Raw genomic sequence first — 17,673 nt, 5'->3', positions numbered from 1 at the left:
TCCAGAACCTTCCGGTTCCTGCGCCGACTTCCGCTCAGCCTGAGATTGAGTGTGCCGCGTCCTGTGGTGGCGCAGCGCAGAGTGGGCGGGCCATTTCGCGTTCCGACTGCGCCGGTGCGTGAGGTGTGCAGAGACGGCGGGGTTGTGTGGGGAGCTCGTTTACGAACCCGTCGGATTCGCGCCTCTAGCAGCTTAGCGTCATTGAGGTGGGAAGAATGTTTGTAGATCTGTCGCGGTGTCTGGGGGTAGGAGACCAAACACCTAGATTAGAATGATTTTCATCCTGTTATTACTGCAAGAAAGAATGAGAGAAGTTGAAATAATACTACTTAGGTTGCGATTTTGCCTTTCCTAAACGCTTTGGGGACTTGAGGGTAGAAGCGAAAATCTGGAATCTACTTTGATCCCTTTTACATCCGCTTTTATTAATTTTCTGTTATTTTCATTTTTGCCTTTAATTTTATTACTTTACTAAATTGTAACCCTAAGTCCATGGCCAGCCATTGATTTTCAAATTGAAGGAAGGTTAATACATGAGAGTACCTTTTCCCAAGAGAAGGACAGAAGGGGCGACGGAGACTGAGTTTGACGGATGACAAGTCCCTGCTAGGCCACCGTACGGGAAGGTCTCGCGGACACGTACTCGAGTCTCGCGCCGCCCCTCCCTCTGTCTGGTGAGCGCACGCCGCTGTCCCCATGCTTCCCCGGAGCTTGTCGCGCAGGCTGCTGCTCCAGTTGCGGCGCGGAGCCGCGCCTCTCGCCGCGCGCCATGGCTTCCGTGCGCTGTGGCTCTCCCCGGGCCGGCCGGCCGCCTCTGCTTTCTCCCCGGTGCGGCTGCAGCACAGCCAGGAGGCGAGGGGAGGAAGAGGGGCGCCGGTCGTGGGCACGATGGTGGACCCCCGCCGGCTGGAGGAGAGCTTCGTGTTCCCGGAGTACGTCCCCGAGCCGGAGGCCGACGTCGAACCGTCAGTGTCGGCGGAGCTGCAGCGGAGGCAGGAGGAGGAGGAGCGGGAGCAGCTGCTGCGGGACGAGCGGCGGCTGGTGCAGCAGCAGAGGAGGATCCGGGAGAAGGGGCAGCACCCGGTGGTTGGGAGCCCCGACTCCACGGTGCCGGCCAGCGGCGTGAACTGCTCCGGCTGCGGGGCGGAGCTGCACTGCCAGGACCCCTCGGTGCCGGGCTACCTGCCCAGCGAGAAGTACCGCAGCTTGGAGGCGCAGACCGAGGCGGGCGGGCTGGCCCGGGCCGTGTGTCAGCGCTGCTGGTTCCTGGTGCACCACCAGCGGGCCCTGCGGGTGCGGGTGGACCGGGAGCAGTACCGAGAGCTGGTGCACGCCGCGCTCCGGCGCCCGGGGCCGGCCCTCGTGCTCTATCTGGTGGACGTGCTTGACCTGCCGGACCCCCTGCTGCCGGACCTGCCCGACCTGCTCGGGCCCAAGCAGCTGATGGTGCTGGGCAACAAGGTGGACCTGTTGCCGGGGGACTCCCCCGGCTACCTGCGGAGGCTCCGGGAGCGCCTGTGGGACGAATGCGCCAGAGCCGGCCTCCAGCCGGCGCCCAGAAAGGCAAAGAGGAGGTCGGCCGGAGCAGGGGCTGGGGCTGGGGCCGGGGCCGAGGTGGGGGCCCCGGCGAGCAAGCCGGCCCGGCCAGGCTGTCTGGTCCAGGACGTGCTGCTCATCAGCGCCAAGACCGGCTACGGGGTGGAGGAGATGATCTCGGCGCTGCAGCGCTCCTGGCGCTACCGGGGCGACGTCTACCTGGTGGGCTCCACCAACGCCGGCAAGTCCACGCTCTTCAACACCCTCCTGCAGTCCGACTACTGCATAGCCAAGGGCGCGGAAGCCATCGACCGGGCCACCATCTCCCCCTGGCCAGGTGAGCTGCGGGGCTCTGCTCAAAGCCCACCTCCCACAGGAAGCCTTCCCCAACCCTACCCGTTCATTTCTCCCCGTTTATCCTCGATGTGGTTTGCTTTGTGTATATTTGCTTGCATGTTGTCTCCCCCATTAGACTGTGAGTTTCTTGAGGGGAGGGACAGTCTTTTGCCTCCTTTTTTATCCCTAGCACAGTGCCTGGCGTGTAGTATGTACTTACTAAATGTTTATTGAAGTCCCTCCCTGCCCCATCCCGCTCTCGCTGTCGAGGTGCTTCCTCGTTTGCCCACGAGGAGGTGTCTGGCACCATCCTGATTAAATCCAGTCTTACTCTGCTCAACCCTTCTTGGGTCCTTATTCGTTTGTAGCCCCCTTGTGTTTGCTCTTTAAGGGGTCTTGACTTGTTTCCTGCATCCCCACGGAGCAAGACAGAGCCTATGCTTTCGAGATCTTAGCGCACCCTCTCTGTCTCCTTCTCTGGCCAGTATAATGAATGCTTGGAGTCGATAACTACTGGGAAAGAGAAAGAGGGACAGTTTTTTGTTTTTGTCTTTATTGATTAAGACTTTGCACTAAAATACATTGCATTTTATTTGCTTCATCATTGTAAAAGTTTACATGTGTTTTGATGTTTCAGGAACAACTTTAAATCTCCTGAAATTTCCTATTAGCAACCCTACTCCTTACAGAATGTTTGAAAGGAATAGGAGACTTAAAGAAGAGGCAGCTAAAAGTGAAGATGATCTTAATGAGCTGGAGCAAAAGCATCTTAATCAGATGAAAAAGCAGGCTTATTTAGTAGGTGAGTATCTTCTCAAGGAACAGATTATGGACTAAGTCCGTTCTAATCCTTTGCTGTGGAACATGAAATCAAAACTCAGAATGGTAAGGGTGACCTCTAACTAAACTACTGTTTAAAAGCAGAGATTAAAAACATTCAGAAAATGGGGGAGAATTCGTTTTTTGGTTTCTTGTGGGGAGTGGGAGTGGCATAGTAGGGTTGTAAAGTTGAATAAGTTGCCTTTCCATTGTCAGACGTAATGGCCCTTTTAACTTCATCCTGTGAGTTATCTGATGTGTTCTTTCCTGTTCAGAGACTCCAAAAAGTAGTAAAGATTGTCATTTCCATGTTGCACCCAGATGCTGACCAGTGTTCCTTTTCCTGCTAGCGGTGATGCTGCCAAGTTATGCTGAGAGCCATTGTGTTTTGAAATCTTCATTGCTGTTCAATCTCAGTTTGAATTCTTCCCATATATGCAACTACATATAAAATATTAACATTTACACTTAATTCTCTGTTCCTTTAACTTTTTTCTCTGCCACCTGCTGACTCTGGAGGTCCCTTCCAGCTCTAAATCTGTGATTCTATGCTAAATCCATTTACTATCCCATAGTGCTGATGCCATAGGCTGCCTAACTCCTGCATAGTACTTAATATTTTCTAGATCTAGAGCTAAAAAGGGACTGACCTCCTCATTTTACAAATAAAGAAAATAGGTCTAGGAAAGAGATTAAGTGACTTACCCAAAAGTATCCATCTACCTGTCCTTAATATTTCTGTGACTTAGTCTTGGTCTCTACATAGTAACTGAATTGAGAGGGACATACATAAAAGGTAGAAATTCAAACATTTTAAAGATCAATAACTTCAAAACTACTCTCCTGTTATAGGAAGAGTTGGAAGAACACTCTGTTCTCCAAAAAATGAGGAAACCACTTTCGAATTTGATGCTGATTCACTTGCTTTTGACATGGAGAATAAGCCTCCGAGAATAACGCATGAAGCACCTGCCAGGCATGTGGAATTGACACCTCAAGAAGTGAAAGATGCTCACTGGTTTTATGATACCCCTGGAATTGTAAAAGAAAATTGTGTATGTATTTTGTTTCGTGGTAAGAAGGTCTTGTCTAAATTAGCAAAAATAAATTTGAGGGAAATGTTGGGCAAAGAACTCTTACCTTCAGACTTAGTTCCACCACGTGTTATAGAACAAATATACAAATGTGGTTTTCTTCCTACAGCAAGTGACTCTGTGAACATGGAATTTCTATTGCAGACATATCTCTTGTACATTTATGGGGGTGGTGTGGGTCAAGGAGGACATGGATAATATAATTTGTTTTCCCTTTTTGGAAGGAAAGCTAGACAGAAATGATGCTAAGTAATATGAAATGTTTGATGGTGTTGGGTAGCTGCATAAAATAAAAAAGTAAAGGGGGTGTGTAAAGAGAATTAGCATTTATATAGCAACTACTATGCCAGATTTTAATAAACACCTTAAAAATATTATCTCTTGATCAACAACAAGCTAGTAAGGTAGGTGCTGTTATTATCCCCATTTTATAGTTGAAGAAACTAAGGCAAACAGACATTCTAAGGTTTACACAGCTAGTAAATGTCTGAGGACAGATTTGAACTCTTCTCTTACTGACTCCAAGCCCAGTACTCTTATCTACCAAGCCACCTACGTGTATGCACTTTCATTATATACCAGATAGTGATTTAAATCATACTTTTATTTATGAATCCATAACTTCCATCATGAAGTTAGTTGGTAATGGCAGATGGACATTTATTTTTTTCTATCAAATCTCTTAAAATGTTTTACTTTTAAGTCATAGAATTCTAGAGCTAAAAGGGACATAAGTGATAAGTGATTCTCAGCCTCAGAAACTCTCCCCCTACTTTCACTTTGACACTGCCCTTCAGCCTTCCCTTTCCTCCTTCCCACCTCTCCTCCCCCATCAGTCTAGCAAATTTTTCCTGGAAAATAACCATTATTTTGGCTAGTTTTTAAAATGTTAATTTTTGTGTTTTAAAAATGATGATGCATTCCTTCAATTATTAAAAGGCTACTATGTGCAGAACACTCTACTAGGTGGTGTAATCACTATGAAAATAGATTATGTTGAGCACTCTAAGGCTTACAAAGTCCTTTGCTTAATTTTGTGAGGTCAGTTCAAACCTGCACTATAAAATAGGATCAAATTTCATTGATTTACATTTTGGACTCATCAGTAGTTCACAAACCATATTCTGAAAACCACCATCCTCATAGCTGTATCAAGGAAAAGGGCATTTTAAAAAAATTTGTTGGTTGGTTTTATTTTTAATGACTAAGGTTAAATCAGAAGTCTTGTCAATCTAGTACTTCGAAACTTTCAACTTAACTAACTTTTGAGAGAGAGACGTAGCTCTGTACTGACAATGAGAGATGCTAAGTAGGAATTATATATTCCAAATAATATTTCTCTTAAAAGTTAGGATCATCAGAAAATTCAGATTTTTTTATTAATTTATTTTAGTTTTCAGCATTCACTTTTTTAAGATTTTGAGTTCTAAATTTTCCCTCTTCCCCATGACAGCATGCAATCTGATATAGGCTATACATGTATAATCATATTAAACATTATTTCCGCATTAGTCATGTTATGAAAGAAGAATCAGAACAAAAGGGAAAAACCACAAGAAAGGGAAAAAAAAAGAAAATAGTATGCTTCAATCTTGTAGTTCTTTCTCTGGATGTGGATAGCATTTTCTTGGATTATTGCATTGCTAAGAAGGGTTAAGTCTATCAAAGTCAGTCATCTTACAGTGTTGCTTTTCCTGTGTACAATGTTCTGGTTCTGCTCACTTCACTCAGCATCAGTTCATGCAAGTCTTTCCAGGTTTTTCTGAAATCGGCCTGTTCACCATTTCTTATGAAACAATAGTATTCCAATATGCCACAACTTGTTCAGCCATTCCCCAATTGATGGGCATCCCCTCAACTTCCAAGTCCTGGCCACCACAAAAAGAGCTGCTATAAATATTTTTGTATGTGGGGGTCCTTTTCCCTTTTTTATAATCTCATTGGGATACAGACCTAGAAGTGGTATTGCTGAATCAAAGGGTATGAACAGTTTGATTGCCTTTTGGGCATAGTTCCAAATTGTTCTTCAGAATATTTGGATCAGTTCACAGTTCCACCAACAGTGCATTAGTGTTCCAATTTTCCCATATCTCCAAATTTATCATTTTCCTGTTTTGTTATGTTAGTCAATCTGATAGTGTGATGTACCTCATAGTTGTTTTAATTTGCATTTCTCTAATCAGTAGTCATTTAGAGCATTTTTTCATATGACTATAGTTAGCTTTAATTTCTTCACCTGAAAACTGCCTATTCATATCCTTTGACTGTTTATCAATTGGGGAATGACTTATATTCTTATAAATTTGACTCAGTTTTCTATATATTTTAGAGATGAGGTCTTTATCAGAGACACTGCCTGTAAAAATTGTTTCCCAGCTTTCTGCCTCCCTTGTAATTTTGAATGCAGTGGCTTTGTGCAAAATGTAACTAATGTAATCAGAATTATCCATTTTGCATTTCATAATGTTCTCTATCTCTTGTTTGGTCATAAATTCTTCCTTTTTCCATAGATCTGACAGGTAAACTATTCCTTGCTCTCTTAATTTGTTTATAGTATCACCCGTTATATCTAAATCGTGTACACATTTTCACCTTATCTTGGTATCTAGTTTAAGATGTTGGTCTATACCTAGTTTCTGCCACATTATTTTCCAGTTTTCCCAGCAATTTTTGTCAAATAGTGAGTTCTTATGCCAGAAACTGGAGTCTTTGGGTTTATCAAACCATAGATTACTATAGTCACTGACTACTGTCTTGTGTACCTAACCTGTTCCACTGATCCACCACTCTTTTTTAACCAATAACAAGTAGTTTTGATGATTGCTGCTTTATAATACAGTTTTAGATCTGGTATGGGTAGGCCACCTTCCCTTGCATTTCTTTTCATTAATTCCTTTGATACTCTGGACGTTTTGTTTTTCTAGATGGATTTTGTTATTATTTTTTCTAGCTCTATAAAATAATTTTTTGGTAGCTTGATTAGTATGGCACTGAATAAGTAAATTAGGTAGAATTGTGATTTTTATTATATTAGCTCAACTTACTAATGAGCAACTGATATTTTTCTAATTATTTAGATCTGGCTTTATTTGTGTGAAAAGTGCCTTGTAATTGTGTTCATTATAGTTCCTGGGTTTGTCTTGGCAGGTAGACTCTCAAATATTTTATATTGTCCACAGTTAAAATTTAAATGTTTTGAAAATAACATACAGTAAGATTGATTTTTATGGCGAATATCAGAACTTCCAGTATTCAACTTAACTTAGCTCAAAGGTTCATAGGATCAGATTATCTACAGCTGAAAGGGACCTCAGGCCAGTAGTCCAACCCTTTTGTTTTATAGTTAAGGAAACTGAGGCCCAGGAGCATAAGTGACTGAATTAAAAACTACAAGTTCACAAAATTTCATGCCATTTTCTTCATAGGTCTTAAATTATCTGACAGAAAAGGAAGTAAAGATTGTATTGCCAACACATTCCATTGTCCCAAGAACGTTTATTTTGAAACCTGGAATGGTTCTCTTTTTGGGTGCTCTGGGACGCTTAGATTACCTACAGGTAAGAAAATGATATCCTTTTTAAAATGTGGCTAAGCACTTTGTGCTGTTACGGTTTTTTTTTTAAATAATGTATCTTCTTCAGGATATTGAGTGTTACCAAAAGAGCTTGGCATTTAGGTCAGGATATTTTTCTTTTCCTTTGGTATTGTTCATGCGGAAATCACATGTTTTGTCAAACACTCAAGTAAAGATATGATATGTGCCTTACAGAAACACAAAGGAAGCTGGTTCCCTTATTTCTGCTGATCTGTTGTATAGTGACTTTAATAAAAAAAAAAAAAACTTTCTGATGGCATCATATTTACATAGCATCTTTTGGGGCTCTTGGGAGTCATCCCTATTTTATTTAGATTTGGAGAAATGAGAAAAATTGACGCAGATGTATCCGAGGTCACTAAATCAATCTGACCAAGGTAGGTGAAACTCCAGGCTCATCGTGTTCAGAGTCCTTGCCACTCACAAGACCATATTCACTTGTGAAAGAAATTGTGTTATGGGCTCCTGTCTCCTTGGGGAGAAATAGCACATAAGAGTCTGGGTTAAAATATTCATCTGTTTACATATTAAGTAGCAATCCATAATAGCCTGCTTTAATGTAAATATTTTAAAGTTTCCTTCTGATTCAGAAACAAGATTAACAAAGCTCTTCAAGAAATAGGCTTTGAATAAAACTTAACTTTTGGTAGTGATCAGAAGCTTACCATTTGACAAAATTTGATAATTTTTGCTAGAAATTCCTTGGTTTGGCAAATTAGGATCACATATACCAGAGCTCTTCATTACAAAAACAGGAAGAATTTGATTTTCAAATTCACTGCAAAAGTAATGTTTTAGTAACACCAGACCCAGATCTCAATCTCTTTCTTTCTTTCTCTTTCTTTTCTGTAATAAACATTTGCTTTCTGATTTCCCTAGCAGGTGATATTGGGTTTTTTCCTTCCATTTTTTTTTGTTTTGACATATTTTAGGGCTTCGGTTGTACTGTGTGAAAGCCTAACCTTTTCGATAAAAGATAAAAATCATTTTCTGTTTCTATCAGAATATTAATTCCAACATTTTATCCATTGTGTCTCTTTGGATAGTCCCAGAGATTTTGGTCAGTCTTGGACAACCTGGAAATTGATTATAAATTTGAAAATAATTGTTTGAGACTAGTTGACTTTACAGAAATAGAGATTAATAAGAGAAAAAAATGGGGTATATGAGCTTACCTGCTATTTACAAACATAAAAGCACAGAAATGTGATATGGGTATGTATAGACTACATAGATTACATATAGGCCTTATTTTTCAGAATAAAAAGACACCTCTTTTTTTCAGTTTTTATTAAAAAATCATCAAGCACATCTATAGATAGTCATAATGGTTGATTTGTAATTAAATGGTACTTTTTATAGAAGATGTAAATTAAGGCATATTGATGACTTCTATGCTTCGAATTTTGCTCATAAAAAAGAAAGTATAATAGTTTATATTTTTATTATTACTCTAAATTAACTTTAAAAAAATAATAATATTTTTGTAAGTTTGGTTTTTTGTTTTTCATGTTGGAAAAGTGTTTTAGCTTTATTTCTTTCTTCAGGGAAATACATCAGCTTGGTTTTCTGTTGTGGCATCAAACTTACTTTCAGTACACATTACTACCTTGGAGAAAGCAGATACCATCTATCAGAAGCATGCAGGTCAAACATTACTTCAGGTAACTGGATACTCTGGTGACTGCACATGTCTGTGGCTATCACGACATGTGATAGCCCCATAAGCCCAGCACACATTCCTGATTGACACGGCTGGGCCAATAGAGCCTTTGTTAGGACACAGCTTAACCACAGCACAGTCTTTGTTATGGTTTCTGCCAGCACTAGCCCCATACTCTTTCTTGTCCCTTGTTTGCAAGAAACTGTATGAAAAGAGGGGCGAAAAACCTTTAGGGTTCCCTTTAAGTGGGGTGAGAGTAGAAACCAGTTTAGATACAAATAATGAAGAAACATCACAAATTTAACACTGAGGTACAAGGGTGCTCAGAGCTGAGTTTGAAGGGAAAGGACTATCAAAGCCTGGTGATAAAAGTCCACAGGTTAAAACAGCTCAAATTGTTCACTATTTGTGCTCAGATGCTTTATGAGCATTTTCTAATTAAGGCCTCAGAGGAATTGATGCCTTTTTTTTTTTTAAACTTCATACTGGGAATAAGAGGTTTCAGGCATTGTTGTTCCTTCACAGAGCCATGTACAGTACATTGAGTAAATCTTGACTCGTGGTCAGTAACTTTGGTGTAGTATTCCACTTAGTTCTAATCATGGTTTCAGACTTATATACAACCTTGGTCATTACAGGGAAGAAATTACCTTAGTTACCCAAATACTTAGTCAACATTCTACTTTACTTATACTTTGTAGGGTTCATCTTTAAAAAAGCACTTGATCATAGCTGCATTTTTGTTCTTGTTGTTCTGTCCTGTCCAACTCTTCATGAGCCTGTGACTATACTGTCTGTGGGGTTTTCTTGGTTCTTCTGTGGATCAAGGCAAGCAGAAGTTAAGTGACTTGCCCAGGGTCACCCAACTAGCAAGTGTCTAGGCCAAATTTGAACTCAGGTCTTCCTGACTCCAGGCCCAGTGCTCTATCCACTGAGCCCCGCCTCGTTGACATTTTGTTCTTCAGTATGGTTTATAGATTTGATTTTCTTACAGTTAAATTTCTGAACTACAGAAAGTTAAAGTCTTATGCTTCTTTGTTGCCTGATCATAGGATTTCAGTGATTTACTTCATACTTAAGAATCATGGATTTATTTTGAGTTTCTAAACATTTTTTTTTTAATGATAGGTTCCAATGGGTGGAGTTGAAAGAATGGCAGAGTTCCCACCTCTGGTTTCTCAAGATGTTACATTGGAAGGAATTGGGAAACTTGAGGCAGTGGCTGATATCAAGTTTTCAACTGCTGGTAATTGAACATTGAACACTTTTTGAAAGTTTAAATTACTTGAAATAGGCACACATTTACATTTAGAATTGCCCAAGTGATTGTAGTTCTTGCAAATAGCTGGTGTAAATAAGATATTCTAAGCTGTACAGACATGCCTAATCATAGAATAAAGACCATTTTGAGGGGTAGCTAGATGGCACAGTGGATAGAGTCCAGCTCTGGAGCCAGGAGGGACCTGAGTTCAAACCTGGCCTCAGACGCTTGACACTTTCTAGCTGTGTGACCCTGGGCAAGTCACTTAACCCCATTGCCTTTAAAAAAAAAAAAAGACCATTCTGAGGAGGAAAAAAAAAATCAGTATTTCTCAAGCATTGTATTAACTAAAGTCATTTGTGTATGTATACCTGAGTATACATACATACTTTTTTAAGCAGAGAAATTGTTTTGTTTTACTACTTTTTCCAAAGTTCTTTTTGTGTATAGTCCATCTTTGATTTATTAGGAAGGCATCTAGTAATTTCATGTGGTATTTGTTCATCTTTCTTACATAGGTTGGGTTGCAATAACATCGCTATCAGAGGACAAACTCCATCTTCGAGGCTACACACCTCAAGGAACAACTCTGACCATTAGGCAGCCTCCTCTTTTGTCTCACATTGTTGATGTCAAGGGGGAGCGAATCAAGAAGAGTGTGGCCTATAAAACTAAAAAGCCACTTTCCTTAGTGGATAGACTGAAATCAAGTAGAAAAAGAAAATAAATTAAAGGAGAAATTAATAAATGTAGGGTATTGTTATAAATTATATTTACTACAAACATGAGGATTGCTATAAATTACCAAAGCCAGTTTTTTCTAGGAAAAGATCTATAGCCTATGTTTATGCCAATAAAATTCATTTTCTGTAGAAAGAAACACTGTCAGGAAGGAGGCTTCTCAGAATTTATTTTTGTTTTTTAAAAAAGTATCATGAACATTGAATTACTGTGTTATAAGCTGAAGTGGAGCCATTATATCTGATAAAACAGTATTTAAGAACTTAAACCAGGGTTGGGGAACCTGTGGCCTTCTAGGTCCTTGGGTCCAGCCTTTTGACTGAGTCCAAGTTTTACAAAACAAATCCTTTTATCAAAGGGATTTGTTCTGTGAAGTTTGGATTCAGTCAAGGGGCCAAATTTGAGGATCTAGAAGGCCACATGTGGCCTCCAGGCAGAAAGTTCCCCACCCCTGACTTAGACTTGGGTACTGAAATAAGAGAGGCTAGTGAAGACAGAAGTTCATTGCTTGTGGAAGGAGACAAAATGCCCTCTAGCAATGGATGCTTTACCTAAATGAGTAAACTTCATTATCTAATCTCTAAGCTTTTAGGCCTTTTAACCAACAAAAGTTAAGATTTCCATAATCCGTGTCCTAAAGTGTTCAAATTTAATGGGGAACAAGTTTCCTGGTAAAACCAGTGGGACAGGAAACTGGAGTTGGCCTCAGTGCCGTTTTGTAGGCTTCATCACCATAAAAGCCTAATGGAGAAAAAAAGTAAATATTCAGACTGATAATAGAAGAATGAAGGTCTAACTTTACATTCTCATGAGTCGGGGCCTCTGGTCCTAGCTGGGTACCTTTAAATAAGATGTTATCTGATCCGTCACTCCCCTGCATAGGATTATCATCTCTGTTTTTTGGCTGGGGTAATAAAACAAGATAAGACCCAAAAAGAAAATAAAGACACTACGAAATAGGAAGTGATAGTGTTGCACCGAGGCACTCACTTCTGATGCCTCAGCCTCAGTAGTTCCTCTTTGGGGAACCACTTACTATAATCCGATAATCCTGATATGTATGTCTATAATAGTCTTCCTTGCATGTGGCAAATCTACCACCTACTTTAGAGGTTCACAACCTATGCTGCTCATCATTGCTGATTGGGGTGTTTGATTCTGACATCTGTATGTCAGTGGTACTCTAGTGATTTCTAACCAATTAAGAATCAACCTGAGTCACCATACTTCTTTTAAATACAGTAATTCAGTACGTTGCAGTTCACTAAATAGACTAATGAAACCAGGACAAGAATGTAAGGGTTTCTTGAGGAAGAAGTAAAGGGGATTGGGTTAAGGAGGTGACCTGACCCCTCTTCACTTCTCTAGTGTATAGTTTATGCTTAGAAAAAATAGCATTTATGTAAGTTTGCAAGGTGCTTTACATATTTTAATTCATTTGAGCCTCACAACAATCCTTTGAAGTATGTGCTAACATTATACTCATTTTGTAGATAAGGAAACTAAGGCAAAAAGGTTCATTGACTTACTAGGGCCAAGTAGCTAGTATCCAAGGCAGGATTTGAATTCAGTGTTCCTGATTCCAAGTCCCTTTTTCTAACGACTAGTTTAAACTAAGGATGTGCCACTGAGTGGCAAATAAAAAGTTCTATGGGATGCTGGCCTATAAGGCATAGTTTAAAACATCAAACCACATACTATGTCTAGCACACAAAAGGTGCTTAATAAATGCTTGTGGGTTGATTGACTCCCATTCTATAAATCTGGGCTGGTGAGCTGGCTCAGATTAACTGAAAGCCTTAAATTGCAAAATTCTATTTTCAAACTACTATGTAAATGCCTACTCTTAGCATGAAACAGTATCCTGGCATGTAGTCCTCCAACAGTTTTGTTTGTTTTGGGGTATTTCCCATAACAACCAGAAATGAAAACAGTAAGAGGCGCACAGGCACAGTCTTGTTTCTGGGCCACTCACAGACTTCCTTCAAAATGGAGATTTGGGAAGCTTCCAAGTCAATGACTCACCCACAGCTCCAGCTGCAGCGGTCATCAAATGGTTTCATTTCTTCACCTAGCATGTACCCCATTTTCAGAGACCTGTTTTGAAAGGCTGCTTCTGATCATTTGCTCTAGACTCCCTTCACTTAACTTTCTCTAGACTTTTTGCCCATGTTTCATTTTTCTTTTGACTGCTTCTCTCTTCCTGGAGAATTTTTTTTTAATCACAATTCTTAATTAAAAGAGCCAACAAAACTTCACAGAATCTCCCACTGAAAAAGGATATTGGGGGGAGGGGGCAGCATGTATTCCAATCTGAACCTAAATAAAAATCCCTCCTAAAAGTACCCCTCATGGGGTATGTAGCCTTTGAACGCAACTAGTAAGAAAACCTCCCAAGGCAACCCAATCCACTTTGGGATAGCTCTGATGATGAGGAATTTCTATCAAGCCTGAAGTTGCCTTTTTGAAACTCCCACCTATTGCTATTAATTGTGCCATCTGGGACCAAGGAGAACAACACAAAACAACTCTAAAAGGACTTCAAGGGAGTTACCATGTGTCATCAGTTTTGTGCCACTCCCCCATCATCCCTGCCTTAGCTAAGTCTTCTTCAAACTAAGCTTCCCCATTCCTTCTACTCATACCCATATGGAATGATCTCTAGGCCCCTCACCATCCTGGTTGCCTTCTGGGTCCTCCAACTTATCAGTGTCTTTTGGAAAACATGCTAGCTAGAGCTGAGTACCAGTATCCATATGTGGTCTGACTGGGGCATAAAACATTAGTATCCTTCCTTCCCTAGTCCTAGACCCTTTTTGGGAAACTGAGCTCTCATACTTGCTCTTAGTACCTTTGGCTCTTAATATATACTCTTTGTGAAGTAATGAATTATATATTCACTAAGAGGGAAAACATCAATGTTAACTTTTCAGCATCATCCCCAGTGTGTCCAGCAGTGATGTCATACTGTTTCCCTTCCCTTTCCCGTGAGATGGCATTTTTTTTTTGGTTGAAGAAAAAAAAAATAGCCAGATAGAACTCAAGGCTAGCAGATTTGTTATGTTCTAAATATGGGCAATTTGTAATTTCTGATCTTTAAATATTCCAAAATATCCACTCCTTAGTCCCAAGCCCTGTCTCAAAAAACTTTAGAGCCCTTTTTTCCAAGTATTCCTTAAAGGTTAAACCTTTTGATACTTGATTGGTTTACCTGCTATATTGGTCTCTACTGATTTCATTATCAATCAGTATTCTCACTTATAATCATAATAATCATAATGCTTATTCCCTGAATATGCCAATGTCTCTCTTTGGTAGATCTTACAGATGAGAAAACAGGCAGAAAGGTGATATACCCAAGATCACAAGGCAGCCAAAATAATTGTTTTTAATTTTACTGATTTTTTGTTTTATATTACCTTTATTTCTAAATATAGCCCCCTTTTCTCTCTCCACTAAGCCATCCACTATAATAAAGAATTAAAGAGAAAAAGCAGTTTGGCAAAACTAACACATCAGTCCAGTCTGTCAATAAGTATAATGTTCTATACTCAGACCCACCCACCCCTGTGTATATTTATAAAAAGACCAAGATGTAGTATGGTCAAAGGAAAGAATCAGAGTACCTGATTTTAGAATCTCATTCCCTGAGCTTAAATGCTTGTCCTGCTACTTCTCTATACCCCCCTCCCAGTCTGTTTCCACATCTGCAAAATGAGGGCATTGAGCTAGATGTCCTAAAATGTGTTCCTTTCAACTGTAAACTGGTCCTTCCCACTCTTAAAATTCTGATTCTAAATACCTTCCCTGAAAATATAAAAGAGTCCAGGCATTTCCATTCTTTCCACTTCCTATTCCATAATTTTTTCTTTATAAAAAAAAGTCTGAGTTCTGCCTACTACTTACCATATTTCCTATAATCTGATTCCCAAGTTTCATTCATTATTCCATAACAGCTGTTATCCATTTGGCCCCATAATAAAACCACAGTGGATATTTCAAGGTTATCTCATTCACAAACCATTCCAAACAGATGAGGGACAAACCCATTTTAAAGACTGTACAAAGGGGAGTTGTCAGTTTCCCCCAGTTACTCCTAGTCTTTCAATCACAATCATAATAATAGCTAACATTTATTTGGCGCTCACTATGTGTCAGCCACTGTGTGTTACAATAATCTCCTTTGATCATCCCACAGTTATAAACGGAGAGAGTAACAGGTCTGGAGCCAAAAGACCTGATATGAAGTCCTGCTCTGCCACTTAACCAGCTGTGTGACCTAAATCACTTTATCCCTCTGAGCCTCACCTTTAAAATGAAGATAATGCTATCTACCCTGCCGACATCAGTGTAAATTTTAAAAGTACTGTATATGAACTATCGTCGCTGCATAGATGTTTCTTCTTGCTCTATATAAAATGCCATTACCTAAACTCTGTTAATATTTGCTATCCATGTGGAACTCAAGCCTTTAAGTGTTCAGAATTGGGGTCTATTTTATAGGCATCTGAAGTGCTGTGCACGTATGGTTTATCCTTACAGTGCTACTCAGATCAAAGCAAATACCAGCTCTCCCCCGTGTATTGTGGTCCCAGTGTTTGTACTTTGCCAATAAGTAAGTATACTAACCAAGTACCACGGACAGATCACAATTTAAGCAGGCTCCTGATCAGTTCTGGTGAAAATCAACTAACTATAAAAGACCGTGAAAAGAAAGCTGTAGACTGGCTGGACAACAAAAAGCAAACTCATGAGAGAATATTCTAATTATGGCCTTAATGTCGGGTTGAGTAACCTTGAGAAGCCATATCACCATAGTTGGTTGTTTCCTCACAATTCAAATACTTAGAAACTGAATCACGAATTCAGCCCTCTCTTAACAACAATGTCATTTCTATTTTTGTAGAACTGGCCTTTTTTTTTTCTTTTTCAAAATGTTCCTTAATATAGTTAGTTAACTGTAAGCATGAAGGTCTTCCGGACTAGCAGTAGTAACTCTACCCAACAGCCTTCCTACAGCACCAGTTCTTCCAAGTGTGTTTAAAAGCTCACTTGAGTATTTTCCTCCTTTCCTTGTGCATAATCATGAATTTCTCTCAGTGGGCCACTTAACTTTACAGTACAAAGCTAGAGGAGAGCAGGGATGGGAATATTTTGATTGCCTGAAAATAGCGAGATAGAGAGTATTCTGTTGAAACACAAGTCAAAATATCGCTTTTTTCTGGATAAACAAAAGCTACTTTGTAAAAGCTAATTAGCTCACTGGGACTGAGAAGTGGCCTGAAGATTTGGAACAGCTGGAAACCTAAGCAAGCAGAGATAAGTGCTTTTGAGAACACAAAAGAAAACAATAGGAGACAAACTTCTATTATTCTATTAGAATGTGAACTCCTGGAGAACAGGCAATGTCTTGCTTTTCTATTTCACTCTCCAGCACTTTGCACATAGTAAGTGCTTAATAAATGCTTTTGCATTAATTCATTCTATTCCCAGGTTGGCCATTATTTCCCATTTAGCCTTGGGAAATGACTTCACTTGCCTCCTAATTCTCATATGTTAAACAAGGATGTTTTTTCCCAGAAATTCATCTTCTGAGGAAAAGTGAAGGAAAATTAATCTCTACAATGTTATGAGCCCAGGGGAAGGGGGAAGCTTAACATATGTAAGGGTAATTGCACTAAATAATAAACCACCTAACAAAAGTCAGATCAACAGACTAATCTTGAGTTAGACTGCCTATGGCAGCAATCAGCTCTCCAGTTAATTCAAATCTTTTCACTCTTATCAAAATTCAAACTTCATGTTTGTGAATTAAGCCATTGGTAATGGGCATTACTGATTACATGGTAAAAGCCAAGCACAGAAGGATTTAAACAGTTTGATCTTTGTCACATGCCTAAAAGTTCGCTCAGAGGAACTCATCCTGAAACAATCGCCACAGAAAAGCCAGAAAGGGTCAAAATGAGGTCAGTAATTCATGGTATGTGTGTAGTACAAGCTTTATTTTTAGATCTTTAGAACCTAACATGAAAACTTAGAACAAACTTACTGACTCCAAGAACAGACATGTGATTGAAGGACTATTCATCCCCAACCCAGCTCCACCAGTGACCCACCATTTGTCACTCATTTAACTTCTTGGCTGTGTCCAAATCTTAACTATGTTGTTGTAAAGCATGATCAGTGAAAAGCATTCTAAAATCCCACCCCATCTGTGTTTTGAAAACATTTTAAAATTAATTTTTGTGATAAGCAAAAATTTGCCCTTTCTTTCTCTCCACCCCACTCCCCAGCCACTTTAGAATGAATGAAGGAAAAACAAAAGTCCTGTTACAAATATGTATGGTCAAGCAAAACAAATTTCTGCTTTGATCATATCCAAAAGAAATACAAATGTCTACATATATAGACACATTTTTGTCAGTCATGTCTGACTCTTCATGACTCCATGTGGGGTTTTCTTGACAAAGATACTGGAGTGATTTGCCATTTTCTTCTCCAGCTTATTTTACAGATGAGGAAACTGAGGCAAACACAGTTAAGTGATTTGCCCAGGGTCACACTACTAGTGTCTGAGGCTGGATTTGAACTCAGGTCCCTCCTGAGGGACCTGAATTCTATCTACTGT

General features: G+C 39.9%; 1 protein-coding gene across 1 annotated transcript; it reads left to right on the top strand.

Annotated features, from left to right (window-relative positions):
- The first annotated feature begins 108 nt into the window (after positions 1–108).
- NOA1 (nitric oxide associated 1) lies at positions 109–11,369 on the top strand. Its single transcript, XM_027835999.1, has 7 exons — positions 109–1,873; positions 2,510–2,674; positions 3,544–3,746; positions 7,211–7,342; positions 8,928–9,044; positions 10,172–10,289; positions 10,823–11,369. The coding sequence occupies exons 1-7, from the start codon at positions 697–699 to the stop codon at positions 11,029–11,031; spliced, it is 2,121 nt and encodes a 706-aa protein (XP_027691800.1). The 5' UTR covers positions 109–696; the 3' UTR covers positions 11,032–11,369.
- The last annotated feature ends 6,304 nt before the right edge of the window (positions 11,370–17,673 follow it).

The sequence above is a fragment of the Vombatus ursinus genome, unplaced genomic scaffold (genome assembly GCF_900497805.2).
Source record: "Vombatus ursinus unplaced genomic scaffold, bare-nosed wombat genome assembly UNPS02014818.1, whole genome shotgun sequence".
NCBI lineage: Eukaryota > Metazoa > Chordata > Mammalia > Diprotodontia > Vombatidae > Vombatus > Vombatus ursinus.
Note: the sequence above shows the minus strand (reverse complement) of the source record. Positions and strands in the feature narration are given on the sequence as shown.